The 16904-nt window shown below is 46.5% G+C and overlaps 1 protein-coding gene across 1 annotated transcript in view; it reads right to left on the bottom strand.

Annotated features, from left to right (window-relative positions):
- ATXN7L1 (ataxin 7 like 1) overlaps window positions 1-16904 on the bottom strand; it is a 248563-nt gene that overhangs the window by 19470 nt on the left and 212189 nt on the right. Inside the window, 3 exon segments of the mRNA XM_030307782.1 lie at window positions 10078-10334; window positions 11196-11278; window positions 14418-14701. Coding sequence (XP_030163642.1) covers window positions 10078-10334; window positions 11196-11278; window positions 14418-14701 — 624 coding nt within the window.

Raw genomic sequence — 16904 nt, 5'->3', positions numbered from 1 at the left:
TGGTGATGGTCGCACCACAAGGTGAAGGTACTTATGCCACATACTGTACACGTAGAAACGATTAAAATGGTAAATTTTACATATGTATATTTTACCATAGTAACGAAGCCCATAAGAAACCAAACCCAACGGCCCAGGTAGTTTTTTTAGTGTTACCACAAGAACTCTGTTGCTGTGACACTTTGTTCATGACTGTCACCTTCCCATATTTATGAAAACAAAAATGCCATTCATTCTGCATGTTCAAAGTGTATGGTCCGGAGGACACATCTCCCCAGGGCATTCCCCCATAACTACTCCCTTGGTATCAGAAGGGGCACGTTATTGCCTATTTACGGCTGAAGGACACATACAGGAAAACAATGCTGATAATGCTGAAATATAAAGAAAGAAAGCAGCATCCATAATCCTGCCACTCAAGATCAAGTGCTATACCATTCTGATTTATATCCTTCCAGATTTCTCTACTGTGCATACACGGGCACATGCATTTTAAGCAGAACTGGCTCACACTGTATATACTATTTTCAGACATGCTTTTTTTTTTTTGCCTAGTGATGTTGTAGAAATCATTCCATGGGTAGAATTAGATCATTTTTAATATCCCCAATATTCCATAGTATGGATTAGATCATAATTGACTGAATTATTACTTAACTATGTCTATCGATGGACATTTTACGTTGTTTCCAAAATTTCTAGCAGCCTTCTTTTGAGGCCTTTCCCACTGTGTTAGGACCTCCTTGTCCTACAGGAGATAAAGTGAGCTGGATTTTATTTAGTGTGATTAATAGCATCACAGTTATGTAGGAAAATATCTTTACATTTATTATTATTATTTTAAATATTTTTTAAACTTTACTTATTTAGAGAGAGGGAGAAGAGAAGTCGCCCTCCCAAGCAGGCTCCATAAGAGCCTGACGCAGGGCTCAAACTCACGAATGGTGAGATTATGACCTGATCCGAAATTAAGAGTCCATTTAACCCCTAAACCAAGAATGGGAATTTCACTTATCTTGCTAATGATTGATTTGTTAAAGGGTGTGAAAAATACATAAATTTTTTTTTTCCTCTGGGGAGGTTGCAAATTTTCCTCACTTTTAAAAAGAGACACAAGGAAGTGGTCTCCACCTTCATCTGGAAGTACCAAGTACCACAGCCATCTTGCTATAAAACTTTGAACATGGGGGCGCCTGGGTGGCTCAGTCGGTTAAGCGTCCGACTTCAGCTCAGGTCAGGATCTCATGCTCTGTGAGTTCAAGCCCCGCATTGGGCTCTGTGCTGACAGCTCAGAGCCTGGAGCCTGTTTCGGATTCTGTGTCTCCCTCTCTCTCTGACCCTCCCCCATCATGCTCTGTCTCTTTCTGTCTCAAAAATAAATAATGTTAAAAAAAAAAATTAAAAAAAAAACTTTGAACATTGAAGCCCAAAGACCGAAGAGGGTGGAATAAAGAAAGGCAGGGAATGTGAGCCGATTCCGCATCTTTGGGGCTGGTGCCCTGTCACCTATGGACTTCTTGTTACATATGATAACAATTTTTTAAAACTTTTTTAATGTTTATTATTTTTGACAGAGAGGACAGAGCATGAGTGGGGGAGGGGCGAGAGAGGAGGGAGACAGAATCCGAAGCAGGCTCCAGGCTCCGAGCTGTCAGCACAGAGCCCAGTGCGGAGCTCCAACCCACGAACTGCGAGATCATGACCTGAGCCGAAGTCGGACGCTCAGCCGACTGAGCCACCCAGGCACCCCAACGATTTTTTTTTTTTAATTTTAATTTTTAGAGGAGAGAGAGACAGAGTGAGACAGAGAGTGAGAGAGAGAGAGCACATGAGCGGGAGAGAAGGGCAGAGGGAGAGAAAGAGAATCCCAAGCAGTCTCCCCCATCAGTGCTCAGTAAGGACCCTGACATGGAGTTCGATCCCACGGCCCTGGGATCATGACCTGAGCCAAAATCAAGAGTGGGATGCTCAACGGACTGAGCCACCCAGGCGCCCTGCATGTGATAAAATGTTTAATTATTTAAGTGATCAGGAAGACTAGGTTTTCTGCTACTTGCACTTGAAGCATCCCAATGGATACAGAGTGAAACATGAGATTTTAACATACTTTGAGAAGACAGAAGTGTCTGCAGAAGTGTTAATTGCAGGGCCAGGAGCTGGCTGACCGCAGAACCTGGAGCTACCTAGGGCTGCAAAAGTCATGGTGAGGTGTGGGCTAAGTCCTTCGAAGGAGAGCTGAAGGTCTTCCCACGTGGTAGCTGGACCTACAGGTCAACACCACGAACTCACATGGCCAGATGATGCACCACTGCCCCTGCTAGGTCCCACCCTCTCCAACCAACTCTCCAACAAGAGAACAAAGGTTTACTCTGCAGAGAAAACTGAACTGGAGAGACCCCTAGACAAGGGGCTGCTGGGCTCGGCAGAGATCAGGAGAGAAGCACAGGGCTGGAAACAAGGTGACTGTGGGCTATCTCAGTTAGTGGGCACTTCCGGAATGCCTATCACCATGAAGGATTCATTCCCTGAGAACTGAATGGCCTTGAAAAAGCTTCCAGATCTTGCCTTTGAGAATCCTTTTTGCTGACAGACCCACACAAAGACTTCCAATCAGCCTGTTAGTGCTTCTCTTTAAATGTGAATGGTTAGGCACCCCACCCCCCCTTCAGCTCAGGTCAGATCTTGAGGTTCATGAGTTCCAGCCCCACGTCAGGTTCTGTGCTGACAGCTCAGAGCCTGGAGCCTGCTTCAGATTCTGTGTCTTCCTCTCTCTCTGCCCCTCCCCTGCTTGTGCTCTCTCTCTCTCTCTCTCTCTCTCTCTCTCTCAAAAATAAATAAACATTAAAAAAATTTAAATGTGAATGCTTAAGGATCACCAAACATTCCTGGAACATCTCCATTATGAGACCGACTAGCCAAACATCAAATGCACAGCACGAAAGAAATCAAGATAGCAAAGGAAAGAGGAAACAATTAAAAAAAAAAAAAACCCTATCTTCAAAGATATTAGAATGGTATTACCTCTGCAAAATGATAGTATCTTGTATGATATTCTGAGAAGCAATTAGAAGTTCTTTTTATCTAAGAACCAGATCCTAGAATTTTAAAAAGTGAATCATAAGTGGATTATTTCACATACACTTTTGAAGGTAAAATAAAAGAAAATCTTTCAGAAAGTAGAACAAGAGATGAAGAGAACAGGGGAAAAGAGGTAAAGAATGAAAACATCAGAGCAAAAGGTCCAACATCCAGCTAATGGGAAGTCAATAGAGAGAATAAAGACAATACTGGGGAGGAAAATTAGCCAAGATGTAGCATAGGAAAATATCCCAGAAACAGGGGTTTCCAGATGAAAAAGATCCACTGAGTAACCCAGTACAATGAATGAAAACAGACCCATATCCAGTGATACCTGAAATTTTAAAGCCCCAGGCTTCAGAGATTAAAAACTGATCACGCACAAAGAAATGAGAATCTGAATGATACCAAACTTCTCATAAAATTTTTGATGCTAGAAGCCAATCAAAAATGCCTTCATAATTCTGTAGGGAAATGATTTTCTTTCTTTTTTTCTTTTTTTAATGTTTATTTATTTTTGAGAGAAAGAGAGCACAAGTTGAGGAGAGGCAGAGAAAGAGGGAGGACACAGAATTCAAAGCAGGCTCTAGGCTCTGAACTGTCAGCACAGAGCTCGACACGGGGCTCAAACCCACAAACCATGAGATCATGACCTGAGCCAAAGCTGGATGCTTAAGTGACAGCCACCCAGGTGCTCCACGCAGGGAAATGATTTTCAATCCAGTTACATACTCATAGAGATTATCAATTAAGTGTGAGGGTAGAATAAAAACATTCAGGGTGCCTGACATCAGGTCATAATCTTGCAGTTCTCGAGTTGAGCCCTGCATTGAGCTCTGTGCTGAAAGCTCAGAGCCTGGAGCCTGCTTCGGATTCTGTGTCTCCCTCTCTCTCTGCCCCTCCCTGACTTGCACACATGTGCTCTTCTCTCTCTCTCTCCTCTCAAAAATAAATAAAAACATTAAAAAAAATTTTTCTCAGGCGTGTAAGGGTTCTAAAAATTGACCCCCTTGAACCTTTTCACAGGAAACTGATGGAGGAGATACTCTACCAAAATCAAGGAGCAAGCCAAGAGAGAGGAAGGCAATGGATCCGGAAACAGGTGCTCTGACACAGAGTGGGTGGAGAGGACTTCAGCATGGCACGAACTCTATTTTTCATTCTAAGTCTTTTGGTTCTATTTGACTTTTGAGCTATGTGACCACTTTACTTGGATTAAAAAAAATAAAGTTTCATTAAGGAAAAAAAGAAAACAAATGGTTGAAACACTTAAGAGTAAATTCTGCTTGCCAGATAAAAGAGCGATGAGGGGAGGAGAATTCTGGAGAGTGAAGCTGAGCATGGAAATCCGTGTCCAGAGCAGAATTGGCTCCGAGAGCGGAGCCGGAATCACGAGTGATGATGGTGTGCAAGGCACCAGTGAAGAAGGAGCTCTGAATGTGTTCCTTTCCAGGCTTGTTTCACTCGAGATGTATCCACCCTCCTGGCGATGATGGGAGACGCTTCCAAGACGTTCCAGCAGAGCCTGGGGAGGGAAGGAGTGTGCTGGAACCAACCTGTGTCTCAGGAAAAACAAGGCTTGGCAGGGAGTGATGGGGAATGGGACAACCAGTCATGGGAAGGTGTTGAAAACATTGCTCAAGTTTGGTAAGCTGCCATCCCCCTCAGCACGACATCACCCTCCGCTCTCCAGTTACCAGTCTGGTCTAAAGACAATGTACGTGATAAAGGTCTGTGCCCAGTTCCACTCAGGGAACCTTACAGAAAGTCCCCTCCCCCCACCCCTTGGATGAGGCGTGAGCCTCGGGCTGTCTGAGTGCTTTGGGGAAGAGAACACAAGGCAACTGACCTTAACTGGGTCCTACTATGTGCGAGGCATGCAACGTACGTTTTCTTGTGCGAGTGACCCACTGCTTTAGGTGGGTATAAGTGCTATCTACACTTCTCAGATGAGGAAATGGGTGGCAAAGCTACTAACAAGTGGACATGAGACTTGATATGGTCTGCTTGACTTCAAAGCCCCCCCATATTGAGAAATGGATGTAGAAAAAGCAGAGGGACAAATATTCAGCTGAGGCTTACAGTGTAGCCATAACATTTGTCCTAATGAGGCATAAGTTGCAGTCGCTTTCACTCCAGAAGCATCTTCGCCCTTTTTTAGGTATCCAGAACCTTCTGCCTGTCTCCTCACTACCCTTGTCAGTCTAAGAGTCATTGGATTTTGCCATTTTTATACTTTAAGATTAGATGTGCGAGCGTCTACGAGACAGAAGGGAATGTGCCTAGATTTTGTCAGTCTTGGCTTCCACAGCCTATCTTTTCCTCCCTCCCTCCTGGGGGCCAGAGACTGGCTTGTCAGAGCCTGGCTTAACCCTCTGCTCTCCTCCCCCTTTCCTAAAGAATCCTCATGGTTTTGGTTAGTCTGGTCATCTATAGCTCTTGGGATGTTCCCTTAGAGTCGGGACGAAGAAACAGAGCACAGTAGCATGTTATTCAAGGGCCCCCAGGTTGGTAAGCAGTGGCCAGAAGGATGGGCAACCTGGAAATTAGGTGGCACCAAGGCCTTTATTACTCACACTGCTTTCCCATGAAATGCTACTATGACTGACTACCAGTTTCCATTAATTGAGTGCTTATTAGGAGCTTAGTACTTATCACTTAATTCTTCTTAGCTCTGCTTTACAGATGAGCTGCTTGAAGCTGGAGAAACCCAGAAACAGGATGGTGCTCATCTTGTTAGCAAGCATGGAGCTGACGTTTGCACTTCCAACCTTGTTCCAATGCTTGTTATCTGACTTAAACTTGTCCAGCTCTAGACCTAAGTTCTTTTCTCAGGAACCCTTGACAAGAATGGGTGCAGTTCAAGAATATGAGAAGTGAATATTTTCAAAGTTGCCAACAATATGTAAGAAATAAATTCACACAGGGCACCTGGGGGGGCTCAGTTGGTTAAGCGTGTGACTCTTGATTTTTGGCTCAGGTCACCATATCACATTCCGGATTGTGAGTTTGGGCCCCACATTGGGCTCTGTGCTGACAGTGCGGAACCTGCTTGGGATTCTCTCTCTTTGCCCCTCTCTGGCTTGTGCACACGGGCATGTGCTCTCTCTTTCTCTCTCAAAATAAACAAACAAAAAAAGAAATTCACACGTGGTAGCATTTCCTACAAAAGGAATTCATGATTGCGAAGGGATTACAATATTTCCATTTACATGTGATAATTTTTTGCCAATTAGCAATAATTACTGTGACTGAAATATTAAAATTTTTTTTAATGTTTATTTATTTGAGACAGAGAGAGAGAGACAGAGCATGAACGGGGGAGGGTCAGAGAGAGGGAGACACAGAATCCGAACAGGCTCCAAGCTCTGAGCTGTCAGCACAGAGCCCGACGTGGGGCTCGAACTCACGGACCGCGAGATCATGACCTGAGCCGAAGTCGGCCGCTTAACTGACTGAGCCACCCAGGTGCCCCGTGACTGAAATATATATGTATTGTATATCATGAATATGAGGAAACAATGTTTATGTTTTAGGTGAGGACATTAAAATTCTTTTTTTTTTTATTTAAGATTTTAGTTTTTTTTTATGTTTATTTATTTTTTACAGAGAAAGACAGAGTGTGAGAGCAGAGGAGGGGCGCAGAGAGAGGGAAACACAGAATCTGAAGCAAGCCTCAGGCTCTGAGCTGTCAGCACAGAGCCCAACATGGGGCTTAAACTCACGAACTGTGAGATCATGACCTCAGCTGAAGTCGGCTGCTTAACCGACTGAGCCACCCAGGCGCCCCTAAAGATTTTAGTTTTAAGTGATCTCTATACCGAACATGGGGCTTGAACTTACAACCATGAGATCAAGAATCACATGCTCTACTGACTGAGACAGCCAGACGCCCCAAGGAGGGCATTAAATTCTGATCATGCTTTTTCAATCCCTGATTGTATGGCATTTCATCCTAAGTAAAACCAAGTGAAAAAGAACATTATTTCCCACAAAGTTTGAGCAGAGTTCATCCCTGAGTTTTCTGGTGCCTACCTCAACCTGAAAAACATCTTTAACAATTATTGTTAGCCAACATTTATAATGCACCCCCTTTGCCTCTTCCATTCAGAGACATTCTTTTTGCTGATTAACCTCATTCTTTCTCTTTCTTCTGCTTCCTTATGAGAACATAAACACTTGGCATTTCTCTATTGACAAACATTCCCTGGAAAATTAAGTAAAAAAGGAACATTAAGAAGCAGCTCTTAAACCTCCACTGCCTGTTTTTGCTTTTTTAACAGCTGCCCCATGGCTTCTCCGTTACACCAGGTACTCTGTCTGCTAGGGTGAGAAATGCCTCCATCTTGATGGTGAACCTGAACCATACAATAAAGGAGGGTTTTCAAACTGGGTTCCCCAGAGCCCTTGGGGACTTGACAGGGATCCCTCGGGTGGGCTGGGGGACAGCAGGCTGTGAGTTATATGTGTGATGGAAGCAGAGCTGAGCTGGAGTTAGGTGGAGGCAGGACTGCTTTTTTTTTTTTTTTTTTTAACGTTTATTGTTGAGAAACAGAGAGAGACAGAGCATGAGCAGGGGAGGGGCAGAGAATGGGAGACACAGAATCTGAAGCAGGTTCCAGCCTCTGAACTGTCAGCACAGAGCCCGACGTGGGGCTCGAACTCACGAACTGTGAGACCATGATCTGAGCTGAAGTCAGATGTTTAACCGACTGAGCCACCTAGGTGCTCCAAGGTCTGCTTTTATATTGGGTACCATGTACGGTTTTGTAGGAATAAAAAAGTTCTACAGCCACAAAAAAGTTTGAAAGCCGCTGTACATAGGCTTGAATCCCCTCCCAGAAATTTGGAACAGAACCATCTGTTGAACTCCAAAGCTAAGGAAAGGTAATATCCTTCACCAACATCTGGCGTGACAGTAAGAAGTAGTTGTAAATGATCCTGCAAATGGTGGGACACGTAAGTTGGTAGTAACAACACAGCAATGGTTATGATGCAGGAAATGTGTGTGTGGGGCCCTTCCATCTACTGTGTCCTCCTGAACCTGAAGCCAAGGTCGGCGGTTTCTGACAGAGGGACTCTGGCTATCAAACTGGATCTGGCTTGTGCCAGTGGAAGGCTATGAAGGTGAGAACCCAGTAGATCAGTAACAACTGTCATCAAATATTTGCTTTTGCTTAAAAATCAACTCCATCCCCTTCTTTTATAACTATGTTCTCTTTAATCTTTAAAAAATTTTTTTAAAAGCTTATTCATTTTGAGAGACAGAGAAAGAGAGACAGAGAGTGAGTATGCGAGCAGGGGAGGGGCAGGGAGAGAGGAAGAGAGAGAATCCCAAGTAGGCTCCCAACTGTAGGCTCATGAACTGTGAGATCATGACCTGAGCCGAAATAAAGAGTCGGACATTTAATCGGCTGAGCCACCCAGGCGCCCACAACTGTGTTCTCTTCATGCCTACTTGCTGACTAAACAATTACCCCTTGAGATTCATACTGTACGCATTAAAAGTGATCTGAAAATACCACTATCTGCAAGTCTCATATTTTGTTATTAATGTTTCCTTTTCATGAAGTTCTGGATATTTGAGTCTTATCTTCTAACTCTAGATTCTTTTTTTTTTTTAATTTTTTAATGTTATTTTTGAAAGAAAGAGAGAGAGAGACAGAGACGGAGTGCTAGTGGGGGAGGAGCAGAGAGAGAGGGAGACACAGAATCCAAAGCAGGTTCCGGGTTCCGAGCTGTCAGCACAGAGTCCGACATGGGGCTCGAACCCATGAACCTCGAGATCATAACCTGAGCTGAAGTTGGACGCTGAACTGACTGAGCCACCTGGGCACCCCTAAACTCTAGATTCTTAAAAAGCAGGCTCTAATTTCGTTCATCTCTGTACTACTGCTTGGAAGTACCTAACATAGTACAGGCCTACCTCAGAGACATCACGGGTTTGGTTCCACCCCGCTGCCATAAAGCCAATATTGCAAGAAAGCGAATTGAATTCATTTTTGGGAGGGGGGTTCCCAGTGCATAGAAAAATTATGTTTACATTGTACTATAGTCTATTAAGTGTGCAATGGCATTATATCTAATTTACATACTCTAATTAACAAACACTTCGTTGACACAGAGACATAGTGCGCGATTGCTGTTGGGAAAATGGCACCGACAGACTTCCTCGATGCAGGGTTGCCCCACACCTTCAATTTGTAACAAATTGCAGTATCTGTGAAGCGCAATAAAACGAGGTCTGTCTGTACCTTGCTTATGAAGCAAGCACTAGATAAATATTTGGGAATGAAGGGCTCCCTGTCTTATTACCTGGAAATCGGTCGGCTGCTTAGTACCCCACGGCCCATCAAAACAGACACGCATAGATTTTAAATCGTTCTTAATCCAAATGGGTTTTAATTCTGTTTTCTGTTCTTTCCTTTCTGTCCAGGACAACCAAATAAAACCCCAAACAGATGGCTCAGCTTTCTTGGTGTGGAGGGAAATGTAAGGACAAACAGCCTCTGTGATGCCAATTTTCCTTTCGCCTCGATCAGAGGAGACTCGTGGAAAAAAAGTCACAAGATATCGTGGCAAATGGGCTCCTAAGGTGTGAGGACTACCCCACTCTGTGTCGGGAGCGTCCAACTAATCTAAAAACCCAGGCCACCAGAAAGTTGCCTGGTGGCTGATATAGCTCAGCCTTTCCAGGTATTAACTTCCAGATTACTCTTGCTCTGTAAAAACACATACTGTCTGAAATAGATCTGCTATGGTGATGGTGATGATGGTGATGATGGTGATGAGGATGACGACAGCAGGGAACACCCACTGAACACTATACGGTGGGCACTGGCCGAGCCCCTTATGCCCGTGATCTCACTTACACTTCACAACCGCCTACGAGGTAGGGCTCTTACGACTTCCAGATGCACGTGATCAGCCCACACACGACCCAGCAAGGCAGAGCCACTGACCAAGGACTCAGGGCTTCTACTGCCGAATGGGACTTACCTAGGAAGCACAGAGTTAGGCGGCCTGGATTTTGCAGGGGATGCGACTTTCGGTTCTGGCCCAGAGCTCCCCGAAGGTCCTGGCAGAGAGTCCTGCGCTGGCCCCGGTTGGTTTGGAAGTACTTCCCTCGCCGAAGTCAGGAGATGCTCTTTATCTTTAACTTCTTTTTCGCGGGACTTGGCTTTGTGTTCTGCCAGAAGGAGGTCAAATTGCTTTTTCCGGCCTGGGACTGCCCTCCGATGGCTTAGCGAATGTGTCTAAGGAGAAGAGAGATGAAAAGCACAGCCTCTTTGATCAGCACATAAACCTGCTTCCCCAGGCCCTCCATTTCAGAAACAGCAATTCATGGGAATTTGGAGGTGCTTCAAAAGTCAACTTCAAGGCAACGGCTCCTGTTCTGTGGCTGGGAAGAGGCAGACACCACACAAACGCAACCATGCCCTACACTCCTGGCGTTAAGAAGCCAAAGCTTCCTCCAGAAAATGGCTTAGGATGACCAGCTTCCGCGCAGAGCCCACGGAAACCTCTCTGGATGAAAGGCAACGGTGAGGGCGCGCTAGAGTTAATCCAGGTGCAGGTGGGAGGCTGGCTTTGGCCCGGACACACACGGCCGGCCACCGGGCAGAGGGGGCCACGGCCTCGAGCCCAGGGAGCACTAGCACTTCAGTGTGAAATACGGGGGCCGGGGGCTATCCGATGGCGGCCGCCTCGCGTCGGCTGTCCCCGTGGCCACCCGGCGTGGCCGGATCAGGGGCGCGGCCGCTCGTCCTCCCCTCCGGGGCTGCCTTTCAGGCGCTGCCGCCGTTGCCGCCGCTCCCGCATACATTAAAACGTAGCAGGGTTTAGAACCGCCTGTGAGTGCCTATAAATACAATTTACTGTCTGGCCTCACAAGTAACAGGGGAAGCCTATTTTTTTTTTTTTTCCTTCTTAAAAAGCCAGCCAGCTTGAGGCAGGCACTCTGCTACCATGGAAGAGAAGAAAGCATTTCCCTTACAAAGAACAGCTGGGGGTCATGTCGAGGTTCCACACCCTGCCGTGTGCAGAGAGTGGCATGCAAACATTTCGACAAAGGCCCCAGCGAGAGCAGGAAGTATTTTTTATGGAAAGAGAAATACCTTGCAGGTGAGGGATCTTGTGCAAGGTTTCTTTGTCTCGGGATCCAATACTCCACAGTGTTTATTTGGGTCAAATTCTCTCTCTGGTTTAAGAAACAAACAAAAAATATAAGAAAAAAGGAGACTAAATAGGATTTGGCATTAAGACTACATTTAAAAAAAAATGCACATTTGCACCAACAAGTGAGACATTGTCAGGCAATCTGGGTTTTTTGTTTGTTTGTTTTGTTTTTCTTTTCCTTTCTTTCTTTTTCTTTTTCTTTTTTTTTTTTTTTTCCCCCAACCGGCCACTAAAATGCTTCAAGAACCGCTCAGGGGAAAATGGCGCTCCCCTTTGACCCCTGAGTTCCAGGTCCAGCTTCGGGAGGGATGTAAATGCAGCACAAGGCGCCGGGGGGAGGGTGGGGGCAGGCACCGGAGGGCGAGGAGCCCTGACACTGTCACACTTTATGTCACTTGAAGAGTTCCCCAGGTACTTGGCACTTTGGTCATAGCTGGCTGCAGACCAGGAAGAGGGCCTGAGGCCCAAGGGCCACTGTGTCCTGGGCGGCTCCCCCCACCTTGCCTTCCTGCTGGTTTTTAGCCATTTAAGTGGGAGATTATTCCTTGACAGGTCAGTGTGACCTGCCTCTCTTGTGCTTTGCCACGTCTTCAGCACCAGGCTTTCCGTGCAGCCGCGCTGACCAGAAATGTCGTTTACCTGATTCGGGAATGTTCTGGCCGAGTTGTAGGCAGGGGCAGGGGAAAGTTCGGGTGTGTGCTCTATGTGTGTCTGCATAGTTGTAAGTTGCCTGGAGGGCAGGGCCTGCTAGTCTCCCAGCTTGCTTTGCACCCAGCACGGGCCCTGTTGCTCCAAATGGGAATGAGCCAGGGCTAGCCAGCCTGTTGGGGCTGAAGGGCGGCTGCAGAGAGGCTAGGCTTTCTCCAGTTCCCGCCTTCTCCCTGGACTGTGGATGGCTCATGGTGAGGTTACTTCTAAGGACGCTGAACTTTTTATGCCCACTTATGGATCCTTTGCTCCTTCTGGATTACAGCAATGCTCCCTCCCCCTGGAGAAGGAAGGGAAGTGAGGCAATCCCTCAAGGACCCTTTAGGCTTCAAAGGTCCACCTCTCAGATGGTCTGTGCTGTTTCTGGAAGGCACCCAGCAGACACCTGAGTCCTGAAGCACAGGGATGACACAGCTCTTCTGGGCATTCAGGGAGGCCGGCAGCCGTGTTGGTGGGTGGGTGTGCGGGCGGGGGTTGTATATAAATTTGGGAATGTCTCCTTAAGAGGTCTGAATAGCTGCAAACTAAAAGGAGGTTACTCGGAGCACAATAACTGAATGTGTTCTGTTTTTAAAAGAGGGTTTGGGGGTTGTGCTGGTGGCTGCATCGGTGGTGATGATGATGGTTTGATAAAAAACATTCTGACGTCCAAGACAGATTTCCTGGTTGGCTATCAAAATGCCTCCCACCTCTTTTTGTTTTTGTCATTGTCATCATCATCTTCTCTTTCAAAGACTTGATTTTTAAGTAATCTCTACGCCCAATGTGGGGCTCAAACTCCCAACCTCGAGATCAAGAGTTGCATGTTCCACCGAATGAGCCAGCCAGGCACCATCCCCCCCCCCCCGCCCCGCCTTTCTCTAGCTTCACTTTTAGGACTAGAAAACTGTGAGGCCTGGAGACACCTGTTTCCTGTGTGCCCTCGCTGCCCACCAAGGAGGGCCTGGGCGCCGGGCCCCAGGCTGCCTGCCATGGAGTTCTTTCCCTCAGGCCTGTCGGAGTCAGACCGGGGCCCGGATCCACACCAGCTCTCACACTGGCCCGCAACTGAGCAGGTTGCTTGGCTGGGCAATAGGAGCTGGCCACCAAATGTCAAAGCAAGATAGAAACAAGCGAGATAGAAACAAAAGACCCAATGAGACAAAACAACCAACAAGATGCAAAACCAACAGACAACAAGAACCCCCCCCCCCCCATATAACTTCAGGTCAGGGTGCAGGCTGGCAGCCATGGTCACGCTTCTGCCTCTGGACACTGCCCAGCCGGGCCTACTGGTTTTTCCAGGGATGTTACTGCCCAGCTCTGCAGAGTGAAATTGAACTTTCCATTCAGGAAGAGAGCCAGGAGTAGGGGGCTCCTGTCTACACAGGGAGGCCCCACAAGGCTCCAAGAGACTGCCAGGCCCTACCTTCCTTCCTTGATAGTGGGTGAATAGTACATAGAGACATTTTTAGGGTAAAAATTTTCTGAATGCTTTGGGGCCAAAGTACTTTTAAGAAATATTTTTTTTTTTTTAAGTTATAGATGTAAGACAGGAAAACCAAAATACACATTAACACAAAGTACAAAATAAAAATGACCCACAATTCTTAGGTTGATTAAGAATTATGCTCCTACTAAAGGGCCCAGTTTCTCTCTCACAGGGTGGTTTTCGTTGTATTTTCTTTTTTCTAGTCAACATTTGATAAATGCCCATGGTGTGTGAAGACGTTATAAAGTTTATAGCTTTTCTTGGTCTTTTGGAGGAAGCAGAACTGCCAGATTTAGTTCTACAACAAATCCAAAGCCAATGTCATCCCTATGGGGGCCTCTAAGGGCAGCCATTGCCTCAAAGACTGGCCAAGTGCACCTTTCCAGGCATCCTGAGTGTCTATGCAGACAACCAAGAAGTAGATCTGGGAGAAATCCCTCAACACCTCACCTGCTGTGCTAGCCCAAGCATTCCTGAATGGCAATTCCAACCTGATTATGTGGGAAAGGCAGTGGTAGCTCCAGACCACAGAATCAACATGGCAACCAACTAGACCAAAGGACAGAGTGGGGTAGATGGGACTGTCCCGAGCCCGCCCTGAGGTACTGTGGGGTATCATTATGGTTGTCCACCTTCGCTGCAATGAGGCTTCCACGGACACCTGGGGAGCAGGCCAGCCTGTCAGCACACGGTAAGACCATCACAATGCATGGGCTGTTGTGGTTGGTGGAAAGCATCCTGCCTCCTGGGTCAAGAGGATCAACTCCCACTGAGTCGAGCGAGAGACCTCGTCTGACCCGGAAATAAGAGAACCATTTCTCCCTCGCATTTTTAGGCAGGGGTCCTGTTTGCACATAAATTCCGTGTCCCCCTTAAAATGAAACAGACCTGCTTAATTGTAAGAACACACCGCTCCTTGGTTACGAATATGACCCAGAGGCGCTCTAATCATGAGCCCGACTCTAACGACACAGACACATACCTGAAAGTCTCCTGTAAGGCTTGTTGTTGTTTTTGGTGCCATTTTGGTGTTTCTTGTCTATTGTGGTGGGCAAAATTCCTTTGCCATTTAAGATCTTCTCTGGGGAGGGTGGCACTGACTTAGACATCAAGACTGGCTTAATTAAAGGTGGGGTGGAGACGGCAGAGGACGAGGTGGAGCAGGAGGTGACCGCAGTAGTGGTTGTTGAGTTCATTTTGACATTGGCACCATCTGCCTTCACTAGATTAGGGATTTTCTCTAAACTGACTACAGGAACCGGAACGCTGAAAAATAAATGAATAGACACACACAATTGCCTTCTTTGATACATCTGGTCCGCTGAGAAGCTATACCCGCTTACCCTCATCAGAACACTTCCTTATCACTTATTTATACTCCTCTTACAAGCGAGCAGCGCGATCCCTTGATGGGAGGGAGATTTGTGCCTTGGAAAGGGCCAACGGGGGGTTCGAGGCTGGCGCAGCGCCAGGGATGGCATCGGAGCTGACTGATTACCTCCTGTACCGGCTGTCCTCATAGACCCTGCAGCTCCCCCTTCTCAGCCCCGACATGTTGGCGGTCTCTGAGACAGCACCTTGGGCAGAACAAGGTGCCCGCTGTGAAGCTCAGAAGAGATGCTGTTTGTCCCCTGAAGAGGGTGTGCCACCGTGCCACTTGCTGACTCACATCCCCTCCCCCTGCTGCTCGCTGGTCTCCCACCTCGGCGATCAGGCCTGACATCTGCTTAGCTCGGGAGCGCTGACAGGCTCACGCCGCACGGAGGCATGGCTGCGGGCCAGCGAGCCATGCTACCTGCTGTTGGAGGACTTCTGGATCACTCCTGTCCTGGGGACGGGCTCAGACTGAGAGAGGCACCATGTAACATTATCTAATATGCCATTTTAGGCAGCTAGTTATGTAAATAGGCAATTCTCAAGGCTGGCAGGTGAGAGGATGAATTTTAAGAAGACAGAGCACAAAGGTGCATGTTTGCTCTTCAAAATCTGTCACCATAGCCCCACTTCCCTGCGATTTCTCCGATAATGGATATGCGTTTGATTTCTGTGCATGTAATGCTGGGGGACCCTGTGTCTGGGGGGGCTGTGGAGGATTCTGTCTCAGGGTCTTGAAAGATGAGATGAGATGAATAAGCGTTTCTCTGGTTCCTGAACTGTTCTCTTTCCTCCTTGTAGGAGGGCAGAACGCTAACACTTCAGCTCCCCAATCATCTCTGAGCTGAGAGGAGCCGACTTAGCTATTTGAATGCCAAATGATCTAGAATATAGCTTATACATACGTGCAGACAATGTAGGGCATGAGAGAGAGGCTGATTCTGCAGGGGAGGAGTCTCATCTGTCCACATGGCTGGCTGGCTCCTCTCAGATTTAGTCACAGATCGTTTTTTGGACCAATTTGTTCATGAAATTATTTTAGCGACCCCTGAGCCCTTGCCTCTTTGCTGACTTTGAAACAGGATCACAGGTGTTATTTATAGGTCTTTGCCAGTGAGAAGGGCACTCAGTGGTTAAGCAGATTGTCGCTGGACTTCACCCACTTTACCCTTGGACCATGTGCTTTCTTGACCTGGGGAAGGATGGTGTGGGATTTCAAGTCCTGCGTGAAGGGAAAGTGGAACAGTGGGTTTCAGTAATACACTAAGTCCCTGATAATTTCGTCTTTGGTCAGTGTCTCAATCACTGAGTTATGTCCCGACTGCTGCTACCTTCTATTTAACGGCAATTTGCAAAGTACTCACAAAGCACTGAAGCACAAGAAGCCCTTGAAAAGTCAGCACGGTAAGAAGCTGGAAAGAGGTTACCTGCTGAAATTAGTGCTGCATTCCTGATTTTTTTTTTTTTTTCTGAATGGTAAAAAAATGTAAAAGCATGGGACATGGGATTCTTCTAGGCTCCTTCCCTCACTCAATTTTAAAAGACACAAACCATACAAATTAGGGTCTTGAAGAGATAGGCGTGCACCCATGTTCACAGCAGCATAATTCACAACAACCAAAAGGTGAAAGCAACCCAAACGACAATTAACGGCTGGCTGGATACACAAACTGTGGTATATCCATTCAGTGGAATATTATTCAGCCTTAAAAAGGAAGGAAATTCTGACACATGGATGAACATTGAGAACATTATGCTAAGTGAAGCAAGCCAGTCAGAAAAAGACGAACATCAGAAGATTCCACTTTTGTGAGGTACCTAGAGTGGTCATATTCATACAGACACAAAGGAGAAATATGGTTGCCAAGGGCTGGGATTGGGGGAGAACAGGGAGCTGTTATTTCATGGGTATGAAGTTTTGCAAGATGAAGAGTTCTGGAGATTGGTTGTACAACGTGAATGTACTTAACACTATACATTAAAAGTGGTTAGAATGGCACATTTTCTTATGCGTATTTTATCACAAGTAAAAATACAAACCACTCCCTCCCCTCCAACAAATCACAAAATTCATGGAACTTAAATTACATGTCAA

Source organism: Lynx canadensis, chromosome A2, assembly GCF_007474595.2.
Source record: "Lynx canadensis isolate LIC74 chromosome A2, mLynCan4.pri.v2, whole genome shotgun sequence".
Classification (NCBI taxonomy): domain Eukaryota; kingdom Metazoa; phylum Chordata; class Mammalia; order Carnivora; family Felidae; genus Lynx; species Lynx canadensis.
Note: the sequence above shows the minus strand (reverse complement) of the source record. Positions and strands in the feature narration are given on the sequence as shown.